Source organism: Oncorhynchus nerka, linkage group LG6 (genome assembly GCF_034236695.1).
Source record: "Oncorhynchus nerka isolate Pitt River linkage group LG6, Oner_Uvic_2.0, whole genome shotgun sequence".
NCBI classification, from domain to species: Eukaryota; Metazoa; Chordata; class Actinopteri; order Salmoniformes; family Salmonidae; genus Oncorhynchus; species Oncorhynchus nerka.
In genome coordinates, this window is record NC_088401.1 from 17,261,196 (window position 1) to 17,279,150 (window position 17,955).

The 17,955-nt window shown below is 50.5% G+C and overlaps 1 protein-coding gene across 3 annotated transcripts in view; it reads right to left on the reverse strand.

The window, feature by feature from the left end:
* Nucleotides 1–3,035: 3,035 nt before the first annotated feature.
* The window catches only part of LOC115129317 (phosphatidylinositol 5-phosphate 4-kinase type-2 alpha-like), a 45,489-nt gene continuing 30,569 nt past the window's right edge, over nt 3,036–17,955 (reverse strand). The window contains exons 7-11 of one of the 3 annotated variants that reach the window (XM_065019298.1): nt 11,845–11,958; nt 7,270–7,383; nt 6,910–7,147; nt 3,313–3,416; nt 3,036–3,128 (exon numbers count right to left, since the gene is read on the reverse strand). In XM_065019298.1, the coding sequence (XP_064875370.1) occupies nt 3,048–3,128; nt 3,313–3,416; nt 6,910–7,147; nt 7,270–7,383; nt 11,845–11,958 (651 nt within the window). In that variant the 3' untranslated portion in view covers nt 3,036–3,047. The remainder of the gene's footprint in view (nt 3,129–3,312; nt 3,417–6,909; nt 7,148–7,269; nt 7,384–11,844; nt 11,959–17,955) is intronic. The other 2 variants (XM_065019299.1, XM_065019300.1) reach the window with 2 other exon arrangements.

Here is a 17,955-nt window from a genome sequence, read left to right on the forward strand (position 1 = left end):
AACGCAGGGTCAGTCTCCACACCAAGAGGTAGACACACAGATCCCTACTGAGCAGTGGGGAACGCAGGGTCAGTCTCCACACCAAGAGGTAGACACACAGATCCAAGTTCAGATTTGCAGTACCACCCCCCCCCCCCCTAATGGTGAAGGTTAGGATTTGGGGAAGGTAAGCGCCATCTGTGCCTAATGACGAAGTTCTACCCATAACCTCAGCATCAGAGACGGACATTTTAGTTTTTATGTTTGAAAACTGAACTAGTCAAAATAATAATACAACTGTATCAATTTGACTCAACAATAATATATTGAAAACACCTACTACACAGGAAGGGAAAACGCTGAAAATAAAACACTATTAAAATAACATTTTAACTTTGTAAAAAAACAAAAAGACAAATGAAATCATTTGGAGTATAAAGGCACACCTCTTACACAGTGTATACGATGAAAACACAGTTTAAAGCTTGGTAAGGAGAGCCTGATGGGGTTAAGACTAGGAGAGTAACAATGGATCTAAACAACCAAGACACAGGAGTGAGAAACTGTGTTCCTGCAACATGCATTGGTTTTTTGTTTTTACAGTACATACAAGCAGTAGCATTCTTCATATAACACAACACTGTCATTAACTCAAACGGTGGTGCTTTAAAATACCATTATATTTCATGACTAAAATGCAACGTAAAAATATATGTGAATATAATCTATGTGTGTAAAACAAACCATAATATGGATTTTTTTTTGCTTGGGTTAGAACGGTTGAGGAGGATGACGTCACTGGTTTAGTAGGTTACCCATCACAGGTACAACACCAGACAGATTCTTCTCTGGTACAAGTCAGAGCTATATAGAGATATATCTATCTATCTCTGGAACAGGTAGAATGATATTATGTCACCCAGTCGTTTCCCTTGTTAAAACCATTAAAACCACGTCACCCAGTCGTTTCCCTTGTTAAAACCACGTCACCCAGTCGTTTCCCTTGTTAAAACCACGTCATCCAGTCGTTTCCCTTGTTAAAACCAGTCGTTTCCCTTGTTAAAACCACGTCACCCAGTCGTTTAGTCGTTTCCCTTGTTAAAACCATTAAAACCACGTCACCCAGTCGTTTCCCTTGTTAAAACCACGTCACCCAGTCGTTTAGTCGTTTCCCTTGTTAAAACCATTAAAACCACGTCACCCAGTCGTTTCCCTTGTTAAAACCACGTCACCCAGTCGTTTCCCTTGTTAAAACCACGTCACCCAGTCGTTTCCCTTGTTAAAACCACGTCACCCAGTCAGGATCGTATGCATAACATTTGGTTACTTTTAGTATCTGTGCAAAATATAAAAATGTACCACCTCAATTGAAACCCGGCGAAACTCAATCTGAGATAAAACAACCTTTCAACAATAACGACGCAACAAAAGTCTGGATAACAACAAGGTTGAAAGGAGAGGCTGACAGGTTGGCATGACGTCACCACTTAAATAACAACAGTCGATTTTCCTACAACACAGCCCCTTCCTTTCCTTTCCTCTCATGAAACACTGACACACAGCCGACTCAGGCCTGAACCTTGTATAGAGATCTTGGACTGTCTCAGGGCTCTCCATCTCAGTCCTGGAACACTAATAGTCGTGAAGGCTTTTGTTCCAGCCCTGCTGTAACACCGAATTCAAATAACTAATCAAGGTCTTTTGTCTGGACCACAATAAGCTGAATCAAATAACCAACTAATTAAGGTCTTCTGTCTGGACCATAACAAGCTGAATCAGGTATGTTAGTGCTGGACAGGAGTAAATAAAGCCTGCAGACTCAGTACTCCTCCATGGCCGGGGTTGGAGACCCCTGACACAGACAGATGTGGGTAAGACTCTGGTTCAGGCTGGTTCGATACCAGAGGTAAACAATAGGCCGTCTGTATCTGTCCTGAAGGCAACACTCCTCTTTCTCTGCTGCGCACTACACTCAGGCCTGGTCCCAAACCCACCTCTAATCCCTCCTACACCCCTATCAGACATGTTGGGGCTGAGTTGGATAAGTCCAAACAGTGCTTTTGTTGTGGTGCATGTAACAGAACGAGAGATCATATCTCTAACATAAAAGTGCAACAATTTGTTTAAGGTGCTGATGGCAATTCAGGTTCAAAGGTCCATGAGGTAACATACCATCGCCCTGCCCTGTCCCACAGGAAGTCAGACACACCAACTTCCTAATACCCTTTCCTGGTACCCCGCCAGAATGACATAAACCCAATCAGTCAATGATGTCGTAAATCTCTAAAGCCTAATGGAACTGAATGAAACTGTTGGACGAGTCAGACCTCGTGTCATTTCTGGTCTCCTCTCTGGCCGTCCTTCCAGGTACCCTGCTATTCTCCTCTCTTCATCCTCGCTATTCTTAACTTGTACCCAGCCAGCGCTCTCACACACACACACACACACACACAGCACTACTGACCAGCTCCCAGTCTTACTAGACGCAGCTTATCCTAACATCTCTTGTATGGAGGGAGTGATGGATGAAGGGACAGATAGGAAGGTAGCTTTGGCTTGGGCAGGGCTAAAAGGCAATTGGATGGTCTGGCCGACGGCCTATTGGACTAATACTTCCTAAAGACAAGTGAATGGTTTGGACTAGCCTCAAGGTGCACTTCCTGTTTACTTCTACCTGTACTATTTACTCCGAGAGTGACCTCACTATTGTTATCCAATCACTGAGCCCTGTTCTTCCTCATTCTAACCCCCCCAAAGGGGAATACAGAACAACAAACAATGCAGGGTGAGGACATGGTGTAAAAAAAACGAGATTCCCAAAGTACACAAAACAAACAAATACAAAAGTACTGACTAGAACACCGTGTAACAGAGATCAAGTCAAAAGAGAAGATACACCTATTCTCCTATCACACCTTATGGTCCCGCGTAACAGAGATCAAGTCAACAGAGAAGATGAATGTAAACAAATTATGGTTTAGCTGCAGAGGGACACCCCTGCTAAAGGAGAAATGGAGAGAGAGATAAAAACCACCTCCACTCTCAGCCAGCCCCCCTACTCCCGGGGGCTATGAGAGAATAGTGGTGATGAAGTCGTAGAACCTCTTGGAGTACTGCTCTGGGTTCACCGTGGAGATCTCCGCTCCCGCCTGCAGGGGGAGACACATGGTGGCGGAGTCAGTCAAGGGAAGACACACAATCACACCAAACGAGGTGCAGACTCACTCACTCACTCACTCACTCACTCACTCACTCACTCACTCACTCACTCACTCACTCACTCACTCACTCACTCACTCACTCACTCACTCACTCACTCACTCACTCACTCACTCCGTGTTTGACGGTCTTGGCAGCGTGAGCGGCCTTCTTCTTGGCATCGTAATGCTGCAGAATATCAATGACCGCCATGAAGTACACCTCCTTCCTAGGAGCACCTGGACACACAGACACACAGGATTATCCCTACACCTCCTTCCTAGAAACACCTGAACACACAGGACTCTCCCTACACCTCCTTCCTAGAAACACCTGAACACACAGGACTCTCCCTACACCTACTGCCTAGAAACACCTGAACACACAGGACTCTCCCTACACCTCCTTCCTAGAAACACCTGAACACACAGGACTCTCCCTACACCTCCTTCCTAGAAACACCTGAACACACAGGACTCTCCCTACACCTCCTTCCTAGGAGCACCTGAACACACAGGACTCTCCCTACACCTCCTTCCTAGAAACACCTGAACACACAGGACTCTCCCTACACCTCCTTCCTGAACACACAGGACACCTCCTTCCTAGAAACACCTGAACACACAGGACTCTCCCTACACCTCCTTCCTAGAAACACCTGAACACACAGGACTCTCCCTAGAAACACCTCCTTCCTAGAAACACCTGAACACACAGGACTCTCCCTACACCTACTGCCTAGAAACACCTGAACACACAGGACTCTCCCTACACCTCCTTCCTAGGAGCACCTGGACACACAGACACACAGGATTATCCCTACACCTCCTTCCTAGAAACACCTGAACACACAGGACTCTCCCTACACCTCCTTCCTAGAAACACCTGAACACACAGGACTCTCCCTACACCTCCTTCCTAGAAACACCTGAACACACAGGACTCTCCCTACACCTCCTTCCTAGAAACACCTGAACACACAGGACTCTCCCTACACCTCCTTCCTAGAAACACCTGAACACACAGGACTCTCCCTACACCTCCTTCCTAGAAACACCTGAACACACAGGACTCTCCCTACACCTCCTTCCTAGAAACACCTGAACACACAGGACTCTCCCTACACCTCCTTCCTAGAAACACCTGGACACACAGGACTCTCCCTACACCTCCTTCCTAGAAACACCTGAACACACAGGACTCTCCCTACACCTACTTCCTAGAAACACCTGAACACACAGGACTCTCCCTACACCTCCTTCCTAGAAACACCTGGACACACAGACACACAGGATTATCCCTACACCTCCTTCCTAGAAACACCTGAACACACAGGACTCTCCCTACACCTCCTTCCTAGAAACACCTGAACACACAGGACTCTCCCTACACCTCCTTCCTAGAAACACCTGAACACACAGGACTCTCCCTACACCTCCTTCCTAGAAACACCTGAACACACAGGACTCTCCCTTCTTCCTAGAAACACCTGAACACACAGGACTCTCCCTACACCTCCTTCCTAGAAACACCTGAACACACAGGACTCTCCCTACACCTCCTTCCTAAAAACACCTGAACACACAGGACTCTCCCTACACCTCCTTCCTAGAAACACCTGAACACACAGGACTCTCCCTACACCTCCTTCCTAAAAACACCTGAACACACAGGACTATCCCTACACCTACTGCCTAGAAACACCTGAACACACAGGACTCTCCCTACACCTCCTTCCTAGAAACACCTGAACACACAGGACTCTCCCTACACCTCCTTCCTAAAAACACCTGAACACACAGGACTATCCCTACACCTACTGCCTAGAAACACCTGAACACACAGGACTCTCCCTACACCTCCTTCCTAAAAACACCTGAACACACAGGATTCTCCCTACACCTCCTTCCTAGAAACACCTGAACACACAGGACTCTCCCTACACCTCCTTCCTAAAAACACCTGAACACACAGGACTCTCCCTACACCTACTGCCTAGAAACACCTGAACACACAGGACTCTCCCTACACCTCCTTCCTAAAAACACCTGAACACACAGGACTCTCCCTACACCTCCTTCCTAGAAACACCTGAACACACAGGACTCTCCCTACACCTCCTTCCTAGAAACACCTGAACACACAGGACTCTCCCTACACCTCCTTCCTAGAAACACCTGAACACACAGGACTCTCCCTACACCTACTGCCTAGAAACACCTGAACACACAGGACTCTCCCTACACCTCCTTCCTAGAAACACCTGAACACACAGGACTCTCCCTACACCTCCTTCCTAGAAACACCTGAACACACAGGACTATCCCTACACCTCCTTCCTAGAAACACCTGAACACACAGGACTCTCCCTACACCTCCTTCCTAGAAACACCTGAACACACAGGACTCTCCCTACACCTCCTTCCTAGAAACACCTGAACACACAGGACTCTCCCTACACCTCCTTCCTAGAAACACCTGAACACACAGGACTCTCCCTACACCTCCTTCCTAGGAGCACCTGAACACACAGGACTCTCCCTACACCTCCTTCCTAAAAACACCTGAACACACAGGACTCTCCCTACACCTCCTTCCTAGAAACACCTGAACACACAGGACTATCCCTACACCTCCTTCCTAAAAACACCTGAACACACAGGACTATCCCTACACCTCCTTCCTAGAAACACCTGAACACACAGGACTCTCCCTACACCTCCTTCCTAGAAACACCTGAACACACAGGACTCTCCCTACACCTCCTTCCTAGAAACACCTGTACACACAGGACTCTCCCTACACCTCCTTCCTAGAAACACTTGAACACACAGGACTCTCCCTACACCTACTGCCTAGAAACACCTGAACACACAGGACTCTCCCTACACCTACTGCCTAGAAACACCTGAACACACAGGACTCTCCCTACACCTCCTTCCTAGAAACACTTGAACACACAGGACTCTCCCTACACCTACTGCCTAGAAACACCTGAACACACAGGACTCTCCCTACACCTACTGCCTAGAAACACCTGAACACACAGGACTCTCCCTACACCTCCTTCCTAGAAACACTTGAACACACAGGACTCTCCCTACACCTACTGCCTAGAAACACCTGAACACACAGGACTCTCCCTACACCTCCTTCCTAGAAACACCTGAACACACAGGACTATCCCTACACCTCCTTCCTAGCAACACTTGAACACACAGGACTCTCCCTACACCTACTGCCTAGAAACACCTGAACACACAGGACTCTCCCTACACCTCCTTCCTAGAAACACTTGAACACACAGGACTCTCCCTACACCTCCTTCCTAGAAACACTTGAACACACAGGACTCTCCCTACACCTCCTTTCTAGAAACACTTGAACACACAGGACTCTCCCTATACCTACTGCCTAGAAACACCTGAACACACAGGACTCTCCCTACACCTACTGCCTAGAAACACCTGAACACACAGGACTCTCCCTACACCTCCTTCCTAGAAACACTTGAACACACAGGACTCTCCCTACACCTACTGCCTAGAAACACCTGAACACACAGGACTCTCCCTACACCTACTGCCTAGAAACACCTGAACACACAGGACTCTCCCTACACCTACTGCCTAGAAACACCTGAACACACAGGATTATCTCTGAGCTGTCATCTATACTGTTGATCTAGTTGGTATTTCTCACTATCTCCTGAACCCCTCCCTCTCCACTCACCGTCGTTGCTCTTGATGGCATAGACGTCTATGGTGGGGTCAAACTCCCCAGGGGACAGGGGCTTGGTGCTGTCCAGGGTGTTACTGGGGGAGTCAGGGGGAGTGCCAATCCCTCCGTCACTCTCCCCCTCATCGTCCCCCTCGTTATCCTCACTCTCCACCTCCTCCTGCTCAGCCCGCTCCACATCATGGATCCCCACCAGCAGACTGTAGTCCATCAGCTTCAACTGGGCCAGGAACTGGAGGGAGGGAGGGAAATAACATGTGTTGAGGGAGACCGGATTAATTCAGACCCAAGTATTCATTCACTCACATCAGAAGAAATAACAGAACACACACACACACACACACACACACACACCTCCACGTCTTTACGTAGCTTCTCCAGGAACATCTTCTTGTTGTCGTCGTCGATGCAGATCTTCTGTCCATCGTTGATGAAGTCGTTGTCCTTGTAGGTGGGCAGCTCCTTGGCCTGACGCCCCACACAGAAACACAGTCAGGACAGCAGAGGACACACCTGGACTCTACAGCTATTCACACTAATAAGGAAAAGTACCAGGGTTTACACTCTTTAAAATGACCCTCTGACTCATTGAATAAATTGATATGAATCCTGTTTTTCTGTGACACCCTCAGTTTGAAACAGACAGTGGGAGCTCTATGGGGCTTGTGAGTTTCCATTGGGCCATCTGGCTGCAATACCATGTGTGACATGGGGTCTGGGGGCGCTTGTGTGTAAAGTGAGGCATTCTTCTGTGGAACTGAGGAAGGAGTGAGCAGGAAATGAGGTCACAGCAGCAGCTCAGGGAGCTGACAGAAGCAATTCTACAGCAGCACCAGGAAATGAGGTCACAGCAGCAGCTCAGCGAGCTGACAGAAGCAATTCTACAGCAACACCAGGAAATGAGGTCACAGCAGCAGCTCAGGGAGCTGACAGAAGCAATTCTACAGCAGCACCAGGAAATGAGGTCACAGCAGCAGCTCAGCTCAGGGAGCTGACAGAAGCAATACTACAGCAGCACCAGGAAATGAGGTCACAGCAGCAGCTCAGCTCAGGGAGCTGACAGAAGCAATTCTACAGCAGCACCAGGAAATGAGGTCACAGCAGCAGCTCAGCTCAGGGAGCTGACAGAAGCAATTCTACAGCAGCACCAGGAAATGAGGTCACAGCAGCAGCTCAGCTCAGGGAGCTGACAGAAGCAATTCTACAGCAGCACCAGGAAATGAGGTCACAGCAGCAGCTCAGGGAGCTGACAGAAGCAATTCTACAGCAGCACCAGGAAATGAGGTCACAGCAGCAGCTCAGGGAGCTGACAGAAGCAATTCTACAGCAGCACCAGGAAATGAGCCACACACGCACACACGCACACACTGAGCCAAGATCTAACACACAGAAATGGATACACACATAGAATAGTTACAGATGGACACAAATACACACACAGACCACAAACAATGCTGCCAAGACTTGTTGCACACTCAAATGGATGAACGTTGTAATACTGTGGAGTCAGAAGGAAGAGACACTAGTACCGGCTACAGATATCATCCTGTTTATGACATCCATTCCATATATCCATCCACCCATTCTGTCCATAAATCCTTAATCTCTCCCACCTTCCTGATCAACCTTTTAATAGGGCAATGATCAGTTCAGGTCAGTACAGACAAGCCCATACAAACATCACATACTGGGGTGACATGGTAGAGAAGCAGAACAGATGAAGTAGGATGAAAACAGCCAAGAAAGAGAGAGGGGGGGGGGGGGAGAACAAGAGAGAGAGGGGGAGGGAGAGAGAGAGGGGGTGGAGAGAGTGAGAGAGAGACAAACAGAGAGAAAGACAGGGGGTAGAGAAAACAAGAGAGAGGGGGTGGAGAGAGTGAGAGAAAGAGAGAGAGACAGACAGCGATAGATTGGCCCAGTGCACAAGGTCTTCAGTCAGGTGACCGGAGTTAGTTTTTGAATGCCATTATCATATAACTACAGGAAGTTTGTGACACATCGGATGTGACGTCTCTCGACAGTGAATCCGCCTCAGCTTGGGGAGAGAGAGAACAGGAGAACTGCACCAAATCACCAACTGGACTATCACAAAATACACAGCACAACCTCCAGGTAAATAAAACCAGCCCGTGTGGCTCAACTGTGGGTATGATTCCCATGGGGGAAAATGGATGCACTCAAGTCGCTCTGTAAGTCGCTCTGGATAAGAGTGTCTGCTAAATGACAACTGGAGTGTGATTAGTAGTCAGGAAGGAGAGGCCTGGTGGTGCTCTGGTCTGGGCATGCTCAGACAACAGCTGGGCATGCTCAGACAACAGCTGTCCCAACCAGCCTCTCAGCCAGTCAATGCTGAATGGTCCTCCGTGTCAGCTACACACAGACTGAATGGTCCTCCGTGTCAGCTGCACACAGACTGAATGGTCCTCCGTGTCAGCTACACACAGACTGAATGGTCCTCCGTGTCAGCTACACACAGACTGAATGGTCCTCCGTGTCAGCTACACACAGACTGAATGGTCCTCCGTGTCAGCTACACACAGACTGAATGGTCCGTGTCTGTGAAAATACTTTAAGCCAGTGGGTGTAGTGCACTACGTAGGGAATAGGGTGCCACTTCAGATGCACACACACACACATACACACACACACACACACACACACACGTACAGCATTTCAGTTTATTTATTTATTTAACTAGACAAGTCAGTTAAGAACAAATTCTTATTTACAATGACAGCCTAGGAACAGTGGGTTAACTGCCTGTTCAGGGGCCTAATGACAGATTTATTACCTTGTCAGCTCAGGGATTCAAACCAGCAACCTTTCGGTTACTGGCCCAATGCTCTAACCACTTAGCTACCTGCCGCCCCAAAATATGTCATAAGTGTTTATGAGAGGAATGGGAAGTGAAAGTGATTGGTTGAGAGTCAATAAGCCATAAAGGAAAAGGGGAGCAGTATGAAAACGTTCCAGAATAAACCAGGTCCATCTGGCTCTTTACTAGGAATCCTGTAGCCGTCATTACATGAATCTGAAGAAAGTTATGAAAATAAAATGAGATACGATTGATCTGATATATTGAGTATGACTGGCCTTGGTTCTACAATACGATTGATCAGAGACAGAGAGAGAGACAGAGAGAGAGACAGAGAGAGAGACAGAGAGAGAGACAGAGAGAGAGAGGGAGAGAGAGAGAGACAGACGAGAGAGAGAGACAGACGAGAGCGAGAGAGACCGACACAGACAGATATAGAGAGAGAGAGAGAGAGAGAGAGAGACAGACGAGAGCGAGAGCGACAGACAGAGTGACAGAGAGCGACAGAGCGAGAGATAGCTACAGTTGAAGTTGGAAGTTTACATACACTTTAGCCGAATATATTTAAACTCAGATTTTCACAATCCCTGACATTTATTCCTAGTAAAAATTCCCTGTCAATTAGGATCACCACTTTATTTTAAGAATGTGAAATGTCAGAATAATAGTAGAGAGAATGATTTATTTCAGCTTTTATTTCTTTCATCACATTCCCAGTGGATCAGAAGTTTACATGCACTCAATTAGTATTTGGTAGCATTGCCTTGAAATTGTTTAACTTGAGTCAAATGTTTCAGGTAGCCTTCCACAAGCTTCCCGCAATAAGTTGGGTGAATTTTGGCCCATTCCTCCTGACAAAGCAAGTTTAACTGAGTCAGGTTTGTAGGCCTCGTTGCTCGCACAGGCTTTTTCAGTTCTGCCCACACATTTTCTATGGGCTTTGTGATGGCCACTCCAATACCTTGACTTTGTTGTCTTTAAGCCATTTTGCCACAACTTTGGAAGTATGCTTGGGGTCATTGTCCATTTGAAAGACCCATTTGCGACCAAGCTTTAACTTCCTGACTGATGTCTTGAGATGTTGCCATCTATTTTGTGAAGTGAACCAGTCCCTCCTGCAGCAAAGCATCCCCACAACATGAGGTAGGAACCCCCGTGCTTCACGGTTGGGATGGTGTTCTTCGGCTTGCAAGCCTCCCCCTTTTTCCTCCAAACATAATGATGGTCATTATGGCCAAACAGTTCTATTTTTGTTTCATCAGACCAGAGAACATTTCTCCAAAAAGTATGATCTTTGTCCCCATGTGGAGTTGCAAACCGTAGCTTTTTTATAGCGGTTTTGGAGCAGTGACGTCTTCCTTGCTGAGCAGCCTTTCAGGTTATGTCGATATAGGACTCGTTTTACTGTGGATATAGATACTTTTGTACCTGTTTCCTCCAGCATCTTCACAAGGTCCTTTGCTGTTGTTCTGGGACTGATTTGCACATTTCGCACCAAAGTACATTCATCTCTAGGAGACAGAGCTTGTCTCCTTCTTGAGCGGTATGACGGCTGTGTGGTCCCATGGTGTTTATACTTGCATACTATTGTTTGTACAGATGAACGTGGTACCTTCAGGCGTTTGGAAATTGCTTCCAAGGATGAATCATACTTGTGGAGGTCTTGGCTGATTTCTTTTGATTTTCCCATGATGTCAAGCAAAGAGGCATTGAGTTTGAAGGTAGGCCTTGAAATACATCCACAGGTCACCTCCAATTGACTCAAATGATGTCAATTAGCCTATCAGAAGCTTCTAAAGCCATGACATCATTTTCCAAGCTGTTTAAAGGCACAGTCAACTTAGTGTATGTAAACTTCTGACCCACTGGAATTGTGATATAGTGAATTATAAGTGAAATAATCTGTCCGTAAACAGTTGGAAAAATTACTTGTGTCATTCACAAAGTAGATGTCCTAACCGACTTGCCAAAACTATAGTTTGTAAACAAGACATTGGGGAGTTGTTGAAAAACAAGTTTTAATGACTCCAACCTAAGTGTATGTATGTAAACTTCTGACTTCAACCTGTATATAGATAGGATATAGATATAGCATGCCTGGCCTTGTTCCTTACGTCTCTTACGTGTTTCATGGCGCAGTAAAAGCGCGTGGCGATCCGCAGCGTTTGCAGCCTTTGCTGAACATTAGATTTGGGCCGCGGGGGCGCATCCTCAGGAGGGCGTGGCTGCTGGAAGAGGGGAGCGAGGGGGGATGGAGGAGGAGAGAGCCGGGGAAAGGAAGAAAGGAAGTTGAAAGGAAAGTGTTTAAGAAATACAAACTGTATTAGTATAAAGCGCGGCAAGGAGAGAGAGCTTCTGAAAGAGTGCACAGCCTGGCAAATGCTGGTGGAAAAGCCACGGTCGCAGTTTAAATTCCCACAGGGACCACATACAAACTAAATGGTCTTCTCTCACTGAACCGCAAGTGGCTTTGGATCAGAGCGTCTGCTAAGTGGAATATATTTGAAGTGACATATCTCACCATTCTAGCTGGAATGGCAGAGTATTCAACACATGTCAATCACATCTGTCAAATAGAAATCCAGGTTGGATGTGAGGACAGCAGCACGGTGACGTTGTCCGGGGTGTTGGAGAAACACGCCTGGAGATGCAGGGACATGCAGAAAACATGCATGAGAGAGAGAAGGAGCATGCAGCCAGCCAAGAGTGTTTTTGTTTGTGTGTGAAACATCACACACACACACCGTACCGCCGTCACACACACACACACACCGTACCGCCGTTACACACACACACACACACCACCGCCGTACACACACACACACACACACACCGTACTGCCGTTACACACACACACACCGTACCACCGTTACACACACACACACACACACACCGTACTGCCGTTACACACACACACACCGTACCGCCGTTACACACACACACACACACACACACACACACACCGTACTGCCGTTACACACACACACCGTACCGCCGTTACACACACACACACACACCGCCGTACACACCGCCGTTACACACACACACACACACACACACACCGTACCACCACACACCGCACGCCGTTACACACACACACACACACACACCGTACTGCCGTTACACACACACACACCGTACCGCCGTTACACACACACACACACACACCGTACCGCCGTTACACACACACCGCCGTTACACACACACACACACACACACACACACACACACACACACACACACCACACCGCCGTTACACACACACACACTACACTCACACACACACCGTACCACCGCGCCGTTACACACACACACACACACACACACACACACACACACACCGTACCGCCGTTACACACACACACACCGTACCGCCGTTACACACACACACACACCGTACCGCCGTTACACACACACACACCGCCGTTACACACACACACACCGTACCGCCGTTACACACACACACCGTACCGCCGTTACACACACACACACCGTACCGCCGTTACACACACACACACCGTACCGCCGTTACACACACACACACACGTGCACCGTTACACACACACACACACACACACACACACCGTACCGCCGTTACACACACACACCGTACCGCCGTTACACACACACACACCGTACCGCCGTCACACACACACACCGTACCGCCGTTACACACACACACACATTACGCAGGCTAACAGACACCAGCTCCACCGTACCTTCATTCACCCCTCCAGTATTCTGAATACACAGCAGTCTATGAATACATCAGTCACTACTTATGGAATCACACAACCTCAAAATGTAGAAAATGTGTGTTTCTAAAGCCAGTCTGAATATGAGTGAACATACACACGCGTGACCCCACTCAACATGCACAAACGCACGCGTGCGTGACCCCACTCAACACACACACACACACACACACACAGTTATTGTGGTCGTAGTTGCTGTAGTAAAATGAACAAGTCCTTCCATATCTTGGCTAGTGTTATCACTGATCTGGCAGTAGTAAGCATCTGCTTCTCCATAGAACTCAGAGAACCCTGCTGGTTCTCCCGGCCCAGATTCTACTGTCGCCAGGGGAGTCTCTCACACACCTACAACAGAAAAACACACAACTCTCTCTCCTCCACACACACACACACACACACACACACACACACAGAGTCCGAATACAGTATGCCGCAAAGTTCACAGTCTCACACGCCAGTTCACATCACACTCAGGTGACAGAATCTTTTCCACACTGCAGGTTAAGTTCCTGCCGACAGGGAAGGTTGCAGAATCACAAAGCCTGTTGTCCGTTTGTACAACTACCATTGGCTGAATCAGAGCCATGCACTTCAAATGTATGACTATGGGCTGAATCATTCATTCATTCACTCCCACTCAGAGAAAGTCTGCTCTCATTACCAGAAAACCGCCTCATACAACTAACAGCATCGGATCAAATAATCCAGCAATGTAAACACACACACACCAAGCAGGGGACGCAATGGTACTGCTGTAACGGTAGTAAAGTGATGGAGCAAACGGAACTGAAGACACAGAGCATGCAACAGTATGGGGGAAGGTAACGGGCAGGTAGGGACAAGTAGGGAGGAGTGTAACGGGCAGGTAGGGACAAGTAGGGAGGAGTGTAACGGGCAGGTAGGGACAAGTAGGGAGGAGTGTAACGGGCAAGTAGGGACAAGTAGGGAGGAGTGTAACGGGCAGGTAGGGACAAGTAGGGAGGAGTGTAACGGGCAGGTAGGGGAAAGTAGGGAGGAGTAACGGGCAGGTAGGGACAAGTAGGGAGGAGTGTAACGGGCAAGTAGGGACAAGTAGGGAGGAGTGTAACGGGCAGGTAGGGACAAGTAGGGAGGAGTGTAACGGGCAGGTAGGGACAAGTAGGGAGGAGTGTAACGGGCAGGTAGGGACAAGTAGGGAGGAGTAACGGGCAGGTAGGGTCAAGTAGGGAGGAGTGTAACGGGCAGGTGGGGGAGTGTAACGGGCAGGTGGGGGGTGTAACGGGCAGGTGTGGGGGGAGTGTAACGGGCAGGTAGGGGGTGTAACGGGCAGGTAGGGGGAGTGTAACGGGCAGGTAGGGGGTGTAACGGGCAGGTAGGGACAAGTAGGGAGGAGTGTAACGGGCAGGTAGGGACAAGTGGGGGGAGTGTAATGGGCAGGTAGGGGGTGTAACGGGCAGGTAGGGGGTGTAACGGGCAGGTGGGGACAAGTAGGGAGGAGTGTAACGGGAAGGTAGGGACAAGTAGGGAGGAGTGTAACAGGCAGGTGGGTGGGGGAGTGTAACGGGCAGGTAGGGGGTATAACGGGCAGGTAGGGGGTGTAACGGGCAGGTAGGGGGGAGTGTAACGGGCAGGTAGGGACAAGTAGAGGGAGTGTAACTGGCAGGTAGGGGGTGTAACGGGCAGGTAGGGTGGGGTGTAACGGGCAGGTAGGGGGAGTGTAACGGGCAGGTAGGGGGAGTGTAACGGGCAGGTAGGGGGCGGGGTGTAACGGGCAGGTAGGGGGTGTAACGGGCAGGTAGGGGGTGTAACGGGCAGGTAGGGGGTGTAACGGGCAGGTAGGGGGGTGTAACTGGCAGGTAGGGTGGGGTGTAACGGGCAGGTAGGGGGGTGTAACGGGCAGGTAGGGACAAGTAGGGAGGAGTGTAACGGGACGGTAGGGACAAGGGGGGGTGTAACGGGCAGGTAGAGGGGGAGTGTAACGGGCAGGTGGGGGGTGTAACGGGCAGGTAGAGGGGGGGAGTGTAACGGGCAGGTGGGGGGTGTAACGGGCAGGTAGTGACAAGTAGAGGGAGTGTAACTGGCAGGTAGGGGGAGTGTAACGGGCAGGTAGGGGGTGTAACGGACAGGTAGGGTGGGGTGTAACGGGCAGGTAGGGGCGGGAGTGTAACAGGCAGGTAGGGGGGAGTGTAACGGGCAGGTAGGGGGAGAGTGTAACGGGCAGGTAGGGTGGGGTGTAACGGGCAGGTAGGGGAGAGCGAACGGGCAGGTAGGGGGTGTAACGGGCAGGTAGGGACAAGTAGGGGGAGTGTAACGGGCAGGTAGGGGGAGTGTAACGGGCAGGTAGGGGGAGTGTAATGGGCAGGTAGGGGGGAGAAACGGGCAGGTAGGGGGAGAAACGGGCAGGTAGGGGGAGTGTAACGGGCAGGTAGGGGGGAGTGTAATGGGCAGGTAGGGGGATTGTGATGGGTAGGGGAGTGTAACTGGCAGGTAGGGGGATGTAACGGGCAGGTAGGGGGGAGTGTAATGGGCAGGTAGGGGGGAGTGTAACGGGCAGGTGTGGGGGGTGTAACGGGCAGGTAGGGGGTGTAACGGGCAGGTAGGGGGAGTGTAACGGGCAGGTAGGGGGAAGTGTAACGGGCAGGTAGGGACAAGTAGGGCGGAGTGTAACTGGCAGGTAGGGGGATGTAACGGGCAGGTAGGGGGGAGTGTAACGGGCAGGTAGGGGGGAGTGTAACGGGCAGGTAGGGGGGAGTGTAACGGGCAGGTAGGGACAAGTAGGGGGAGTGTAACGGGTAGGTAGGGGGAGTGTAACTGGCAGGTAGGGGGATGTAACGGGCAGGTAGGGGGGTGTGGAGTGTAACGGGCAGGTAGGGGGAGTGTAACGGGCAGGTGGGGGGAAGTGTAACGGGCAGGTGGGGGAAGTGTAACGGGCAGGTAGGGACAAGTAGGGCGGAGTGTAACGGGCAAGTAGGGGGGAGTGTAACGGGCAGGTAGGGACAAGTAGGGGGAGTGTAACTGGCAGGTAGGGGGTGTAACGGGCAGGTGGGGGGGAGTGTAACGGGCAGGTAGGGGGAGTGTAACAGGCAGGTAGGGGGGGGGAGTGTAACGGGCAGGTAGGGGGGAGTGTAACAGGCAGGTAGGGGGGAGTGTAACGGGCAGGTAGGGACAAGTAGGGGGAGTGTAACTGGCAGGTAGGGGGATGTAACGGGCAGGTAGGGGGAGTGTAACGGGCAGGTAGGGGGTGTAACGGGCAGGTAGGGACAAGTAGGGGGAGTGTAACTGGCAGGTAGGGGGATGTAACGGGCAGGTGGGGGGAGTGTAATGGGCAGGTAGGGGGGAGTGTAACGGGCAGGTAGGGACAAGTAGGGGGAGTGTAACGGGCAGGTAGGGGGAGTGTAACGGGCAGGTAGGGGGATGTAACGGGCAGGTAGGGGGGGGGAGTGTAACGGGCAGGTAGGGGGGGGGGGTGTAACGGGCAGGTAGGGGGGTAGGGGGTTGTAACGGGCAGGTAGGGGGTGTAACGGCAGGTGGGGGGGGAGTGTAACGGGCAGGTAGGGGTGGTGTAATGGGCAGGTAGGGGGAAGTGTAACGGGCAGGTGGGGGGAAGTGTAACGGGCAGGTAGGGACAAGTAGGGCGGAGTGTAACGGGCAAGTAGGGGGAGTGTAACGGGCAGGTAGGGACAAGTAGGGGGAGTGTAACTGGCAGGTAGGGGGTGTAACGGGCAGGTAGGGGGAGTGTAACGGGCAGGTAGGGGGGAGTGTAACAGGCAGGTAGGGGGGAGTGTAACGGGCAGGTAGGGGGAGTGTAACAGGCAGGTAGGGGGGAGTGTAACGGGCAGGTAGGGACAAGTAGGGGGAGTGTAACTGGCAGGTAGGGGGATGTAACGGGCAGGTAGGGGGAGTGTAACGGGCAGGTAGGGGGTGTAACGGGCAGGTAGGGACAAGTAGGGGGAGTGTAACTGGCAGGTAGGGGGTGTAACGGGCAGGTAGGGACAAGTAGGGGGAGTGTAACTGGCAGGTAGGGGGGATGTAACGGGCAGGTGGGGGGAGTGTAATGGGCAGGTAGGGGGAGTGTAACGGGCAGGTAGGGACAAGTAGGGGGAGTGTAACGGGCAGGTAGGGGGGATGTAACGGGCAGGTAGGGGGGAGTGTAACGGGCAGGTAGGGGGAGGGGGGTGTAACGGGCAGGTAGGGGGGTAGGGGGGTTGTAACGGGCAGGTAGGGGGGGTGTAACGGCAGGTGGGGGGGGAGTGTAACGGGCAGGTAGGGGTGGTGTAATGGGCAGGTAGGGGGTGTGTAACGGGCAGGTAGGGGGGTGTAACGGGCAGGTAGGGGTGGTGTAATGGGCAGGTAGGGGCAGGGGTCTTAACAGAAAAGGGTAGATGGTTTGAATACCCCCCCATGTAGTTGAAGACAGAATGGCAGGTCAGATAGGTAATGGACAGAAGCTGTGTTGGTTTAAATCACCAGGTCTGAACACACAGCTCCCTC